The 14,624-nt window shown below is 50.3% G+C and overlaps 3 protein-coding genes across 3 annotated transcripts; 2 read left to right on the top strand and 1 right to left on the bottom strand.

Annotated features, from left to right (window-relative positions):
- Window positions 1-242: 242 nt before the first annotated feature.
- On the top strand, window positions 243-4,442 carry N7515_006685 (uncharacterized protein; the record flags this gene model as incomplete). Its single annotated transcript, XM_056667429.1, has 3 exons — window positions 243-1,289; window positions 1,351-1,692; window positions 1,905-4,442. 3 exons carry the CDS (start codon window positions 243-245, stop codon window positions 4,440-4,442), a joined length of 3,927 nt encoding a protein of 1,308 aa, XP_056521025.1.
- A 2,630-nt stretch (window positions 4,443-7,072) lies between these two features.
- Window positions 7,073-11,006, bottom strand: N7515_006686 (GAF domain-containing hybrid sensor histidine kinase/response regulator; the record flags this gene model as incomplete). Its single annotated transcript, XM_056667430.1, has 5 exons — window positions 7,073-7,314; window positions 7,368-9,061; window positions 9,126-10,402; window positions 10,454-10,592; window positions 10,660-11,006. 5 exons carry the CDS (start codon window positions 11,004-11,006, stop codon window positions 7,073-7,075), a joined length of 3,699 nt encoding a protein of 1,232 aa, XP_056521026.1.
- Window positions 11,007-11,671: 665 nt separating this feature from the next.
- On the top strand, window positions 11,672-12,455 carry N7515_006687 (uncharacterized protein; the record flags this gene model as incomplete). The annotated part of the gene is made up of 5 exons (XM_056667431.1): window positions 11,672-11,677; window positions 11,733-11,855; window positions 11,904-11,963; window positions 12,008-12,077; window positions 12,136-12,455. The coding sequence occupies 5 exons, from the start codon at window positions 11,672-11,674 to the stop codon at window positions 12,453-12,455; spliced, it is 579 nt and encodes a 192-aa protein (XP_056521027.1).
- Window positions 12,456-14,624: the final 2,169 nt, after the last annotated feature.

Below are 14,624 nucleotides of genomic sequence, written 5' to 3' on the forward strand. Positions count from 1 at the left end.
GATGTTGCAGCCGGACTGGTCTTGCAGCTCTTTATTGCTTCTTTTCCTCCTACTACTTCTCTATTCCTTTTGTTCGGATACATCATTCTGCCTTTTTTATTTTTATTTGATCCGAGTCATACCACCCTCTCTTGAGATAATGCCAGCGCAGTATACTCAGTGATAATCCATAGGGCTCGGCAGTCCCTGGGAATGGGTCAACACTCTTTGTATGCTTAACGATACACCTGCCCACAGAGAATATGGAGAACGAAGCGTCTATCTCCCTCGTGGATAATACTGTCCCACAGCAACCTGCCAGCGAAGGACCCAGACCCACATCCACACTTGATCGACAAGTGAGCCTGTCGAAACACCTGAGTCGCGCATCTGTCCACAGCCAACTTGCAAAGCGGAAGTACGCAAAGTGGCAGCCGGATAGACTCGGCATCGCCACAGATACGAGTGGTTCAGCTAGCCGCGAACCGTCCCAGGTGCGTGGGGAGCCGTTATCAGCAAGCTCCACCGGAGAAGGCAGCGGAGCCAGAGATGTCGACACAGCCGACTTTGCACCGTCCCGAGTCTCGACTAATACCGGGGATGATAGCGGAAATGGTCAAGTGAACGGGCCCGGAGAGCAGACCAACGGGCGCGAGGATACAAAACCGCGCTCGGAATTGGACATCTTATATGAGAACCAGCGGGGCTGGTTCTTCTTCGGTGTACCACGCTACTCTCATAGCTCGCTGCTGAACTTGGATCCCAGCGCCTGGATGACCCAGGACCGCAGAGCCAGTCCTGTCAATATCACGAATGCCCAACTGCCCGATCCGAGCTGGGAATGGGCTTGGAAGACATGGTATGTCGACATGTCCGGTGATACCGATGAGCAAGGCTGGCAATACTCGTTCTCCTTTGCGTCCTCTTCGTGGCATGGTACACAGCCGTGGTTTCATTCTTTTGTTCGGAGGAGGCGATGGGTGAGACTACGGATTAAGGTTGCTGAGCGGCGGCACCGCGGTCGTTCAGACTTTGAGAAGTCGCATTTGCTTACTGAGGACTACTTTACGATTCATTCATCTAAGGACAAAAGCCGGGAGCAGAGCATTGAGGCACTGTCCCGGGTGGAGTCTGGGTTTTTGAGCCGTGCGAATGTGATTGTTGAGGAGGAACCGCATGTCGATGAGATTGGGGATATACCCAGTTTGATGCATGCTTTGAAACTAGCTTCTATTGACCGGGAGAGGATTCGTGTCTTGAAGAAGTTTGTCGAGGATGGAGGCGAGGAGCTATATTACTTGAATGACAAGGTGAGTTCAGATATTCCGACCCATTTACTCTGGTCGAAATGGTCTAATTCTGGTGAAACAGATACCGGCAATCATGTCCATGTTCCTGTTCCAGACGTCTCGCTGGCAATTCGTGACGTATCTTTCTAATGTCATCAGCGAGTTGTCCAAAGCTCCCACCGATTCGGACAAAGACGCAGATGCAATCCAACGCAAAAGGGATAATCTCGCTCGTGCTGCCGAATCTTGCAAGCGGCACATTACCGGACCAGATATCTTTAAAGATGACCATGGAGAATCAGCAACAGAATTGTTAGATTTGTCGTCGGTAGCCAAGCATGACACACTCAAGGCCCAGCGGCCTGTCTCGGAAGAGCGCTCAAGACCGAGGCGGAGTTTCAGGGGGATTCCCAAGGCTGCTGAGGTTGGCCGTGAAGGTCACATATATTGAATTATTGATGTATGAAGCAACCCTGTACAGACGAAATAGATTATCATTATGCTCCTATCAGTGTGGGAGAATGGCGAAGTACGCAGTAGACTCCGTAGCCGTCGGCGATCCGGCAGAGCCAAGCTCCACCACCGCCTTCCCGTTTAGCGGCAGCCAATTTTCGGGGCAAAAAAGGTCTCTCGTAGAAAAACACCTCAACAGCAACGCGCCCCAATCCTCATCTCCTGTTCATTCATGTCTCCGGTGCCATCAGAGCATCGATCCTTATGCTCTCGTCTGGTGGCCCGTGTCTAAGGAGGCGTCTGTCTGCCGTCTTGGACACCGTCGCGACTGGCCCGGATGAACCTCTTCTCTTCCTCTATCCCCGCTGGGCTGCGCCTACCTTACAGCAACGTCGGGTGTCTTCCTTGAAGCCGGTCAAAGCTTCAGGGGGGGGAGGCAATAATAATTCCGGTGCCCCATTTCGCCCAGCAGCCCGCCCCTGTCCCTCGCTTTCTCGGCACTCGCGCCAATGGATCTCTGGGTCTGCATCCCGATTATCTCAAGCCTCGAGCCCGCAATTGTCTGAAACGAGCAAGGATATTGAACATAATCTGGGTGAGAGACATGGAGGACAGGTCTCGGCAGAGCGGGAAGCCTCTGCCAGCTCACCCGCGGATGCCAAAAGCGCGACTGCCAGACCACTACGTGGATTCGCTCTTGTTAGAGCGAAGAGAATACAGAAGAGTCGAGCGCACAACAAAACGCCGAGTGCCAAAACGCCGAATGCCAAACCTTCAACTCCCACCAAGAACCAACTGGCTCTACGCAACACGTCGATTCGAGATCGGAAGAAGTTACGGTTTCGTGCATATATGAAGAAACAATATCAAAAGCGTTCGACGACGCTCATTGACAAGGCTTGGTTCGATACGAAGGACGTGTTGGACGAAGTGTACCTCGGGAACCCAAAATACGCCAAGAAGGTATCACAGAACAAGAAGGAGATATATGTCCCAGAAGAGACCCTTGCTCTGTTTGCAGGTGTGACTCGGTATACCCTGAAAGAGAATATTTGGTACATCCCGCTGCATAATGGGTGCCGTGTGCACATCCTGCCTGCGAGCCAGAGCAAGGGATTACTTCGTCGAGTCGTTCTGAGTGCGACGGATCATATCATGGAGCTAGTGGAAGGGCATTTTACCCGCGCGCAGAGCTTACAGGCTATGGGAGACCCCCTCGTTGACATCCACAAACCACCAGTTCCGATGTGCATCTCTCGGGGCGCGATGGAACGTTCGAAACTCCCTGTGCCATTGATCCGGGGACACTGGCATTTCGGTGAACCGTCGGGTGGCAACTCGAATTTGGATGAGATTCTGCTGCATCGTCCGAACATCGCCACTGTGAAAGAGTTCACCGAGTACGTCGAGGATCTCACCTCTGCGAGGGCCCCGACCCTCGATGAAAAAGCCATGTCTCGATCAAAGCTTCCGCACGTGGTTCGGATTAAGCAACAGCTGAAGGCACTATTCTTGCACGAAGCGAATTATAATTATATCTCGACTGCAGCTTTGAATGCTGCATTGGATTACCTGTGTCGACATGAGTTCCTGGATACTGCCCGAGATTTGTGTTCATTCACAGAACATGTGGCCACAACTGATACATACAACATACTCTTGCGGGCCGCTGCGCGGCGTCAGGATGTGGCTGTCTTCCGTCACTTCCTGCGGACGATGCCCCGATTACACATGCGTCCAAACCCGGAGACATGGCTTGCATTACTCAGCGCCCTGGTCAACCCCAGTGAGAAAGCTCAGCTCATCGAACATATGGTACAGGGTGGTCACATGTCCAGTATCTCGACCATCCATAGCGCGCTCCAGGAGACTATACAAGATTCGCTTTTGGTGCACTTGGACAGCGGAAAAGATATTGACTCTTTTGTTGACCTCATGACGAGTACATGGGGAGCCAACTGGTTCAGCTCTTCGGTGATCGGCCAGATGTTCAGCGTGGTTGCTCGATTGAAGGATTTCTCTTCCGTTGACCGGCTTATGGAAATCTGCATCGACAACAATCTCGCCGTTGACAGTTATGCGCTCACCCACATCGTGCAAGCGCTGGGTTCAAATATCCATCTCGCTTTGCAATATACTCTCCGCTTCTTCGAAATCCCATTTTTCAATGTGTCTTCAAGGAATTGGGAGGATTTGTTCTTGGCTGCATTCCGGAATCGCCACTACAACCTCTGTCTCGTGATATGGCGGTATGCATGCATGAAAAAGACCGTCACGTACAAGATGCAGCAGGCTGTCTTGACTTCACTGTGTCGCAATGCGTCCCGTGGCCACTCCAAGGATCTCAGCAGGAACCTGTGGGATTCCGACGCGGGTAAAGTCATTATCGGTATTGACTTGCATCATGAAAGTTACTCGCTTCCCGATTCCATTCTGAACGATCTTCCCTCCGAATACCGGCACAATCCAGTCCAATATCTTATTGGATGGAAGCCCAGCGGCGAAAAGCGGAATCTCCAAGTGCGGCTCGCCAATGCCCTCGTCAAGCGTGACATTGCGCTCGGTGCAAGCCGCTATCTGCCACAATATCCTTCTCCAATCATGTTGGATGCAGCGTCAATCTTGGATAAGGAATGGCGTGGTATCCCGCGTCCTTTAGCTTGGAAGATGCAGAACGCCATCCACATTCCCATCGTGCGCAAAAACCAGGACCGCGACTAAGACCAAGGTCGAGGCTTTGGTCGTCTCTTTTGCATTTGTGCATTTTGCGCATCTCTTTTCATTTTCTCCCATCTGTTTGAAGCTAGCGTGTTGCATCATATCCCATCTGGCGGACCTATCTTGGCTGTTCGTTTCTTGTACTCTATCTAGTCCGAGATTCCGCCACCACCTGTATATTATACCTGTACATCATCTGAAAATATAGAATCATAGAGCTGTGTTGTGCAGAAGTCTCTCAAATCTATTATACATCCTACATCCCATTGTAACCCAGACCATTCCCCATCCAACACCATCAAAACCTAAGCAAAGCATCCAAATCATTCATAAACACATCATGTCCAACCCCAATACCAATACCAACACCAACACCACTACCACAATGAGCTTCCTCTAAAGCAAAATCCCTACACAAAAGTCTCGGATCACAAGCAGCTGTCCTCTCCAATCCAACCCTTTTATCCAAAGACACTAATGACTCGTCCCAAGGAGAAGTCATAGATACACCACTCCCCTCCAAACAATCCATATTCCCACAATCACCAGACTTAGACCTCTCTTCCACAACCTCCTCCTTCTCTGCCCTCACAGTCCCCTCCCCCTCCGAAGGACACAGAGAAGATGGCAACAACCGACTTATCTCCGAGTATGCCGAATACAAAGCACTCCAACGTGGTACCACGTGATCAATTCCCAGCGGCAGCGGCAGCACATCTGCCTTTTTTTGCGTGATATCTTGGTTTTCGTTGTGATTCTTGGACTTGGACTGTTGGTAGTGATATCGGCTGGGTCTATAGTTCAACTGAAGTTTAGTTCCGGGGTTATCCGTACAGGTATGAAAATTATGATTCATAGCTGTTTCCATCCACGTTCATGTCTGTACGAACCTTTCACTCGGTATGCGTATACATGGACGCGCTTCTTTCCGACAATGCGTGCATTGGGAAGATGGTGGTGATATCTCGCAGCGCTTCTTGCGCGCGTGGCAGGCTGTACAGGCTGTTTTGCTTCGGCGTTTGGTTATCCCTGCTGGATGGAGGGTTTGGAGGGAGGGTGGATTCATTGCTTGTGAGTTTGGGACTTTTTCAATGCCAATGGGGTAGGTATGTGATAAACTGATAATGTAGCTCGTTCCATGGCTCTTCAAGGTCAGAAAAAAGTGACTATCACATGTCAGTGCGTGCTGATGCATGTGATAGTGCATTGTGAGGCCTTGGTGCCTGATTTGGGTATACACAGTAATTTAGTTCCGGTTTCTTTTTTTCTTTCTGGATGGAAGTGTATAAGACAAGACGTCCCGCACTGCGGCACTGGTAAGTTAGGTAGACTTGATTACCTAGTTTGATTCCATTTGGACGCGAGATATGTACACATATTTCTGCAGTCACTGGAGTTTGTCACTTTGTGCTCTCCGGGTGGGAGATGGAATCTCATAGGGAAGAAATTAGGGCTACAGACTAGACAGACAAGCCCTACTTACCTAACTATTCCAAGTCTGATAGTAGATTGACAGTCAATCCAACCATGCTATTCGCATAATACGAACAAACCATCCACCTGATCTATACCCCGCCACAATAAAGTGCCAAGACAACAATTCCCAGTCTCACCCATACGCATTGGAAACAATCACGCCTTCGAACCACTTCCAAGTCTTCAGAAATACCTATTTCCTACAGGCATGGCATCAGAAACCACCAAATTATTCCCCTACACCGGCAGCTGCCATTGCGAACAAGTCACCTACACAGCAAAGCTCTCATCGCCCATAGAAGAGCAAGTCGTCAATACATGCAACTGTACAAAGCCCCAACTCCCCAAGTACCTAGCAAGACCGAGCAATCCAACAAAAGCAAGCCAACACTAACACATTCAGGCTCGATCTGTAGTATCAATGGCTATATTTTAGTCTACGTTCAAAAGGACAATGTGACATTCAATGCTGCGGATGGAGTTATCAAGGTCTGTACATCTATATTGGTCTCGTTCATGGATTACGCTGAGATAGGTATATGGAACTACAGGAGTACAGGTTCGGAACCATGAAGTTTCCACACGGTTTCTGTTCAAACTGCGGGACTAGTGTTTATGCTCGGGCTGACGGGGGAGAATATGAGGGGATTGTGGCTGTTAATGTAAGTCTTACTGTCTTGTAGGGGAAGGTTGTGACTGGGTTTGTTGGCTTATGGTGAACAGGGACGGACTTTGAGGAATGTTGATATCAGTACGCTGAGGATTGAGGAACTTGATGGGAAGAAGATCAATGTTGGCTAGGAATGGATCTATGTGTTGATGCTACAGGTAGGTGGAGGATTCAGGATATGTATCTGGTGCATTGGATGAATCAAACCTAGGTAGAAGCTCGAAGCAGTCAGGGGCTGGAGCGGGTGTATGCCGTAGCCCACAACACAACCTACACTATGCCCGGAACTTCGTTATATCTACTTGGCTCACTACATAAGAGAATTGGATGGAAGAACCGCCATATAACCAAGTCATCGTGAAAATCATGAGGTAGTCGGAATTACTCTAATGGTCGTGTATGAGAGGATCAGAGATCTAACTAAAGGGGTATGTCGCAAACCAACCGGGTAAAATGCAAATAGAAAAACATCGCTCAAACGCCCATATCAGTCATCTTGAAAACCCCGATCAGACCACTTATCCAAGATCTTCGAGACATTCTTGAGCGTGACAGGCTTGGTCAGGAACATGTCCATCCCTGAACTAAGAGCTTCCAGCTCGTCGTTAGAACCGCTTAGTCCGGTCAGCGCGATGATAACGGCGGGCTGCGAGTATGGGCCGCGCTGCCTTTCCAGAGTGCGGATTGATCGCGCAGCATTGAAGCCGTCCATAACTGGCATGGAGATATCTATGGTCTACGTTAGTCATTTGCTGGAAGATGGCGATGAGAGACTAGCTTACCCATGAAAATGATATCGTAGCCTTGTGGCGCTTGCTTCACCGCATCGACGGCGAGCTGGCCGTTCTCGGCGGAGTCAAGGGTGTCAAGTTTTCGCTTTTTGAGGAATGCGAGCATGAGGTTGAGGTTGATTTTGTTGTCTTCGACTACAAGCACCCGAGGTGTACAGGATCTCGGGGGCATTTCGGCGGCCTCAGTAGATGAGGGGACTGGAGCGGATTCGGGGGGTTCGGTTCCGATGGAGGGAGGTGGAGTAGGTGAATTGAGTGAAATGGAAGGGACGTCATCCAAGTGTGATGTTTCGGCATTTTCCTTCGGGGCCATATCTCCATCAGACGAGACTTCGACAGACTCCGATGAAACCTCCGTATCTTGTTCAGACGTGATCGTTCGGTCCGGGAGACACAAGGAAGAACCTTGCTCAAAGCATTTCCGAATGAATCGAGCTAGTTTGTGCGGGCCACATGGACGACTGACGATGCTCACGACCTTGGCGAGCGAGGACCATTTCGCCCGAAGGGAATTGTGGCCGACATACCTGCAGCTCAGAACGAGCACGGCTTGCTGCTTATCCGAGAAGCCCCAGTTCTTATCCTTTTCCACCGGCAACTCTTCGACCAGGATGATGTCGATGGGCGCTCGTGACGACGACGAAACAAGCTCGAGACCATACCAGCAGGTCAAGTAACGAGACACAGGGCCCCATAATGGATGGTTGGGGGCGTCATCGGGTTCCACGCCCAGGATGGCGACTTTGCGACCGGCGTTATTGTCCCGCAACAGTCGTACGTCGTTCGTGATCGAGTCGGTTTCCTCCTGCGGAGGCGATGGTATGCCGTCAGAAACCTCACTGTAATCCTCATGCTCTTCGCGGGTCAGTGGTAGAACCACCTTGACAGTTGTCCCCTCGCCCGGACGACTGTCGACATTGACACTTCCGCCTAGCGTTTTGACGAGGCTGCGGACGATAGAGAGGCCTAGACCGGTTCCGACAGACAGACTGTTCTCTTGTGCGAATGGAACAAACAGCCTTCCTCGCAGGAAGTCTGCGGACATGCCCCTGCCTGTGTCGGTGACAGTCAAAGCAATCAGATCTTCTTTCATCCCTTGCGGTTGAGACCAGTTCTCCGGTGCTTTTTTGGCCTCCAAATGCAGCGAAACGTGACCAGAATCGGTGTATTTGACCGCGTTGCTGAAGATATTCATAATTATGCGCCGGAGAGCACCAGGGGGCGTGTAGTAGACCCAGTCATTTGGCTCGATGTCAATGATCACGTCGACATGCAGCTGGGGGATATTGAGGCCCTCTGGGTTCTTCGTTTTAGTCAAGGCGGCCCCCGACGGGTCAGCGGGAGCCACGGGCCGCTGGCTGTAGGAATGTCCCAGACTAACACCCTCCACAACCTCTTCAGTCAGGAGGGAGATGTCCGTTGTCATGTACGTATCCAGATGACCGGCAGAGCGCTGCATACTCTGGATATCCATGTGTGGTGCAAGGTTCTTCTTTAGATGGCGTAGGTCCTTTTCCAACGAGACGAGCTTAGTATAATCCAAGACCTGGTTCATCGTGTCAAGTAGTGTTCGACCACATGCATTGATGGTTTCCAGAAGGGAGCCCTGGAAATCATCAAATAGAGTGCTCTGTAGCAACTCCGCTGCCGCCATCACTCCATGTAGTGGGCTGCGCAGTTCATGCCTGAAAAGCAAAGTTAGTCATTGCAACCGGGCAGAGCTAGTGTTCCAGCCATGAAAAGACTTACGATACGCTGCCAAGGAAGTCTGCCTTTTGCCGATCAGATATATGTGCTTCGATTCGATTACACTCAGCCATGATTGAGGATCCAAAGCCCAGTACCGAACTCAGCTCCACAGAGGTATCGAAAACAATGCTTTCGACATTGTTCCAGCAGAAGCAACCACCAAACCATTGAGAGTTGGCCGCGTTCCACAAAGGCACGAACATAACCTGAGTCGCACCAGGGAAAAAGCGATTCAATAATGTGTTTTCGGTGGTTTTCCATTTCTGCGGTCGTTTCGATCTCCTGTGCTCTTTCCGTATCCGGGAACGGCTTTCGCGGGGCGAGTCTTCGCTATCCGAGCTAGAAAGCAGGCCGTCTCGATGGAAAGACCATATCTTACCCTGAGCATAACGATTGAGCAGACCATGCATAAAGACCTGGTCTATCCCGGACACCGGGAACTGCGCCATTGAGCCCGTTGCAGGGCCCAAGGCGTTATCACCAGTGGAGATACTCAAGACAGAGGCAGCTCTGCTACCTTCCAGGGCATTATCACTGTTCGCCTCGTAGTCGAGGGCGGTATCGCTGCCGCCTTCCACGAAGACAACACCGCTGTCGCCGTCTAACTCTAAACTCTCTCGGATCAAGTTTGCCGCTCGTTGGAAAGTATAGGTGTTGTCTATGTGCTCGTCTCTCGATTTGTGCCTGTTACCGGTTCGCAAGCCGGGGAATCGAGAATCAACGCTAGAGCACAAGGAGCGATCGCCTCTGCTTTCTCCCATCGAACTAGTAGAGCCGGCGTCGCTGGCGGGGGAGCCGGATCGCCGAGAAGACTGGTTCTGACTGGTAACGGATAGACGACTAGCCCTTGATCTGGAGGTGGGAGGCGTGGTATATTGCAGGTCGATGGTATTTGAAGCTGAATCCTCGAATGTATCCAGGAAGCTGGATCCTCCCTCGACAAAGCAGCTGAGGCCCCGAGACAACCGGGTTGCGCGGCGGCCTTCGGAAGCCTGGCGACTCACTTTCAGGAAGTCCATGATGAGTGTGCTCATGGTGGTCATGATTTCTTTTTCGGATTCGTCGAAATCGGCGTGAGGTTTGGTGTCGAGGACAAAGAAACAACCTATATTGATATTGCGTTCTGTGGTGAGAGGTGTGCCTGCGTAAAATCGGAAATTCGGTTTACCCTGCACGAAAGGCAGGTCTTTGTATCTTGCATCTTGGCTCAAATCGTTGGACACTATGAAGTTGTCTGTTCCTTTTCCTCGCTTTCGATTGGGTAGAGAAATGGTATCCTACCGCCTGATCAGTTCTGTGCGCCGGACAAGCTGAGAAGACCGACTTACCTGACAAGGTGTCCAGGAGCCGACATCGAGGGTGACACATCCCGAATATAGTGTTTGGCCGGCAGAATCATGATCACAGTTCTCTTTCGCGGTTTGAAGGGACTGCGCAATAATGTATTGAGATTGGCGATCCGACACGCTGTCGGGACAAGATGGTCAGCCCCGGGAAAGGCTACTTCTTAAGGTAGGCGGTGTTCTCGTCTTACCTGACAAATACTCGGTCCATATTTAGTCGCAGCGCAGCCAACTGTGCAAACGAGTTCAGAGTAGCATTCGCACTGCCTAAGGACAAGGCTTCAGACGTGCGTCCCCCAGGAGCACTTGCGAACTGCGAAAGACCTTTTGATATTGGGGACAAGGATAGGGATGGTGAACGGTTATGTGTGGAAGCAGAAGCGAGATCGCGGCCAGTAGAGCAATCAGCGCTCCGACGTCCATCGCTCGCCAGTGACCGATTTTCATCTATTGGCGCGAGTCGATCCGGTTGAAAATAACGATACACCTCGCGGGCCCGACGACCAGCGTGATGGTCGTCGTCCGTGGACGACTTCATAGTGAATATACAGACAAGGTGTAGGGAAGACTAGTAGTCTGTCGAGTGAGGGAAGTGTCGAAATCTTGGTATGAGCGGGGAAGATTAAAACAAATTTAACGTCGTCATCGTCTTTAGTCAGAGGGGTAAAGGTAAATACAGTACTCCGTAGGGCTTAAAGACAGGAGATTCGAAACAGAAAGAGTTTGTACGCAGCATATGAAAAGTTGGAATACCCATGGGAGCTTAATCATCTCAACCGTGTCACGAAACCGGTTGTGCCTCGCCGAGATGCACTCTGTATATCAACGCCCTAAATGGAAGAATGTTTCAAACAAATTTGTTAGTCGTGGCGATAGGTAAGTTTTGTAGTCCGCAAATAAGCGTCTGAGTAGTAGATGAAATATGGGCTCAGTGGACTTATTAATGAAAAGGCCCAAGGTACGGAGTCTGCGTACGAGTACATCGAAGGGAGAATTCAAGGCACCGCCACATTGCAGGATCGGGGATAGCGCAGTGGGGTTGGCCATTCTTCAATGTCGTTGGATGCATCTGGGATGCCTGAATCACCTGATTTAGCTCGATTTTTCGTGAGCCGCCAGGGGGCAGGGGCAATCGGTTAGGGCATCCACCAATCAGAGATCACCATCTGTGACTTATTGCCGTGCATAACTACAGGAGTCATTATGCACGTGACTTACCCCGGATATTAATCCATTGTGATTTGTGTACATAACTACTACGCAGTATTGTTCCATCGTCATAATCAGAACAGCCTTTGAGACTGGGTTAAGACGCCAGAAGTTTGCTGATAGTGCTATCAAATTGCTGAAGAACTTGGGCTTTGATGGTATTGATGTAGATTTCGAGGTGGGCATGTTACCATGTTTCTCAAAATTTGATGCTGATATCAGATAGTACCCTGCCGATGATAAAGAAGCGGGTCAATTTGTGGATACCCTACGCCGTCTTCGTGAGGTATGTTTACACGTATCTTTTGCTGACTCCGCTAACTCTTTCAGGACCTTGATTTGTACAGCTCAGCCAATACTGACGGGTATCATTTCTTGCTCACTGCTGCACCCCCTGCTGGTACGTGTCATTCCACTGAAACAACTTAACTAAGCTAGCTAGCTAACCAAGATTAAAGGCCCTACCAATTACCATAAAGAGCATCTCGCTCGGATGGATGAGTACCTTGACTTCTGGAACCTGATGGCCTACGATTACGCGGGAAGCTGGGACACCGTTGCTGGACACGACGCCAACATCCACCCATCTAACGGCAACCCAGGAAGCACACCCTTCAATACGGATCAAGCAATCGATTACTACACCTCGCACGGAGTGGACGCACACAAGATTGTTATGGGTATGCCACTGTATGGGCGGGCCTTCAGCGACACCAATGGTCCTGGCCAACGAGCAGAGTGCTCGCGAGGTTGCGGGATGTACGCTGTGGCGAGGTAGGGTTGATGCAAAGCAGGTAAGGCCGGTGCCTGCGACTGGGCCTTGACTTGCGGTGAGGCGTTTCGGATCCTCCTGGGCAAGTTCAGTGGCTCGTCAGGTTCTATGTTCTCCACGAAGGCAGGATCTTCAAGGTTGCGTCTGAACGCGGTGCTTCTCTCGCTCCATTCCTGGATCTGCGCAGGGTTCCAGAACTGGTACTTGTCTGCAGTAGCAACTCTATGCAGGACCTTAGCAATTCGTAGGCCGGCCTTGCTCTCCACGTAGACGCCATTGTCGGTCAGAAATTGGCGCAGGTATCTCTGTACCTGCGACGTTGTATCACCCCATTGTTCTTCGTCCCACTCATCAAACTGTTGGGCGAAGGCATTCCATAGGTCTCTGCCTACAACTCGTCCCTTTTCCCAAAGGAGAGTGAGGTAAACAATGTAGCCCGTAGTTTGTTCTTCGGTCGGGGAAGAAAGCTTGTCGTACTTAGGGATACTACCCCATGTTTCTGGGTCAACACCATCGACGAAGGCTTCAGGGACTTGTAGGGTCGTGCTCTGGGAAGTACTCCCAGCCACCGACGCTGCCACTGGACTCATGGGGAATCCTCCTGCTATTTCGCCTGGTGCCATTTTCTTGTTCTTGGCCGCGGTAGGTAGTCTTGTCTTTCAGTGGGTAATCTTGGGATCTGGCAAGGGCGCAGAACGCGTAGAAGTGGTGAGATGGAAGATTGAGCGAGAGAATGAAGGTTTCGCGATGAACCTTGTTGATCTGTAGGTTGAGCAGGTTCAACCACTGATCAGTGTTGGTTTTACACAGCAATTGCTTGTATGAGAAAACGTCGAAGACTACGGCGATTACTGGGCAGAGGGCCTACTCTCGTGGAGGCTCCTGCTCGGTGTAATCTTGTGTAGTTAAGTGAGTGATGAATGACCTTTTATGGGTGATAGACTACGTAGGGTCATGATTGAAGAGAGGATGGCCGGTTCGATACGGCTACATCTGCACAGGGGAGGCCTTCGTTTTCCTCCATATTCCAGAGGATGATCCTACCGTTGTTCAATATTTCTTGTGTGTCCCGAAACAAGATGCGCAAGCGGACGATGAATTGTGCCTCCACCGGACAGCCATCGGTCAGGTGCTTGCGTTCACCATCATATCCCTTTTTCCTGGGCGGGAAATCGCCGTCAAATGACCAGAATTGGACGCTAAACTTGGAAGCCGTGCGAGCCTCTATACGATTCGCAATCGCTACGGGCCGACTCGACGCCGCCTAACCACGTCGACCAACACAATGACACCCTCTCTTTCACCAACCTACACCTACCACCTTGTGCCAAAGATGGTGGACGTGCTTCAACTGACGAAGATAGGATGTTGAACACTTCAAGAAGCGCCTTCAAGCCAGTCAACTCACCAAATTACTAACCCACAGCGATACCTATGATATTGACAGCCAAGAGAACATATACGGCAAGGATCCATGTATGGGCTCGAAGAGGGCACAGCATATGTATGTTAGGACCTGCATTGATAGATCAGGTTTAGTTGCCCTTTCGGCTTAGCCGCCGGGCGTTAATGAATTGTGTGTGTGTAGCTAAATCCTGTCACTCAACAGTTCTTGCTACAAATGTTGACGTTTACCATCGATGGACCAAATGTGGCCAGTTGACGGTGGGCATATAAGTTTTGTTGATGTGCCACTACAAACAGACTGGTCAATTCCTTTTACGATAAATTTGGATCTGTTTGCAAACACTGGCCTAAAAGACAAGAAAGGCCGTCAGGCATGGGAGTGTCTGTTTATCATGTAATGCGCACGTTCTGGAGTGGAGAGTATGTTTTTGGCCTAGTTTTTTCGGCGTCAGAGAAGGAATATAAATTGATTATCAATTTATTTTTTCTTTTCAGCTAACTCCTAGTCGGATTTCTGAGACAATCCATTTGTTGAATCGCCGGCTGCAAATATTCTCACGCTCGTTGACCTCTACGCTAAAGCCATTAATCCATTGATTTACGGGTGAATATTGCCCGCATATAATAGGCCACAAGGCTCATATGTCTATCAGTATGTCTGTAAGTAGGTACGAAAAATAATCGGAAAGGCATTTTAGTGCCTGGCTCCATGTACATCTTGAGGTGCATGACTCGGGAAGCAGTTCAGCTCGACTTTCTGCTTGAGAC

This window comes from Penicillium bovifimosum, assembly GCF_028826915.1.
Source record: "Penicillium bovifimosum strain IBT 22155 chromosome Unknown utg000005l_segment0_segment0, whole genome shotgun sequence".
Taxonomy (NCBI): domain Eukaryota; kingdom Fungi; phylum Ascomycota; class Eurotiomycetes; order Eurotiales; family Aspergillaceae; genus Penicillium; species Penicillium bovifimosum.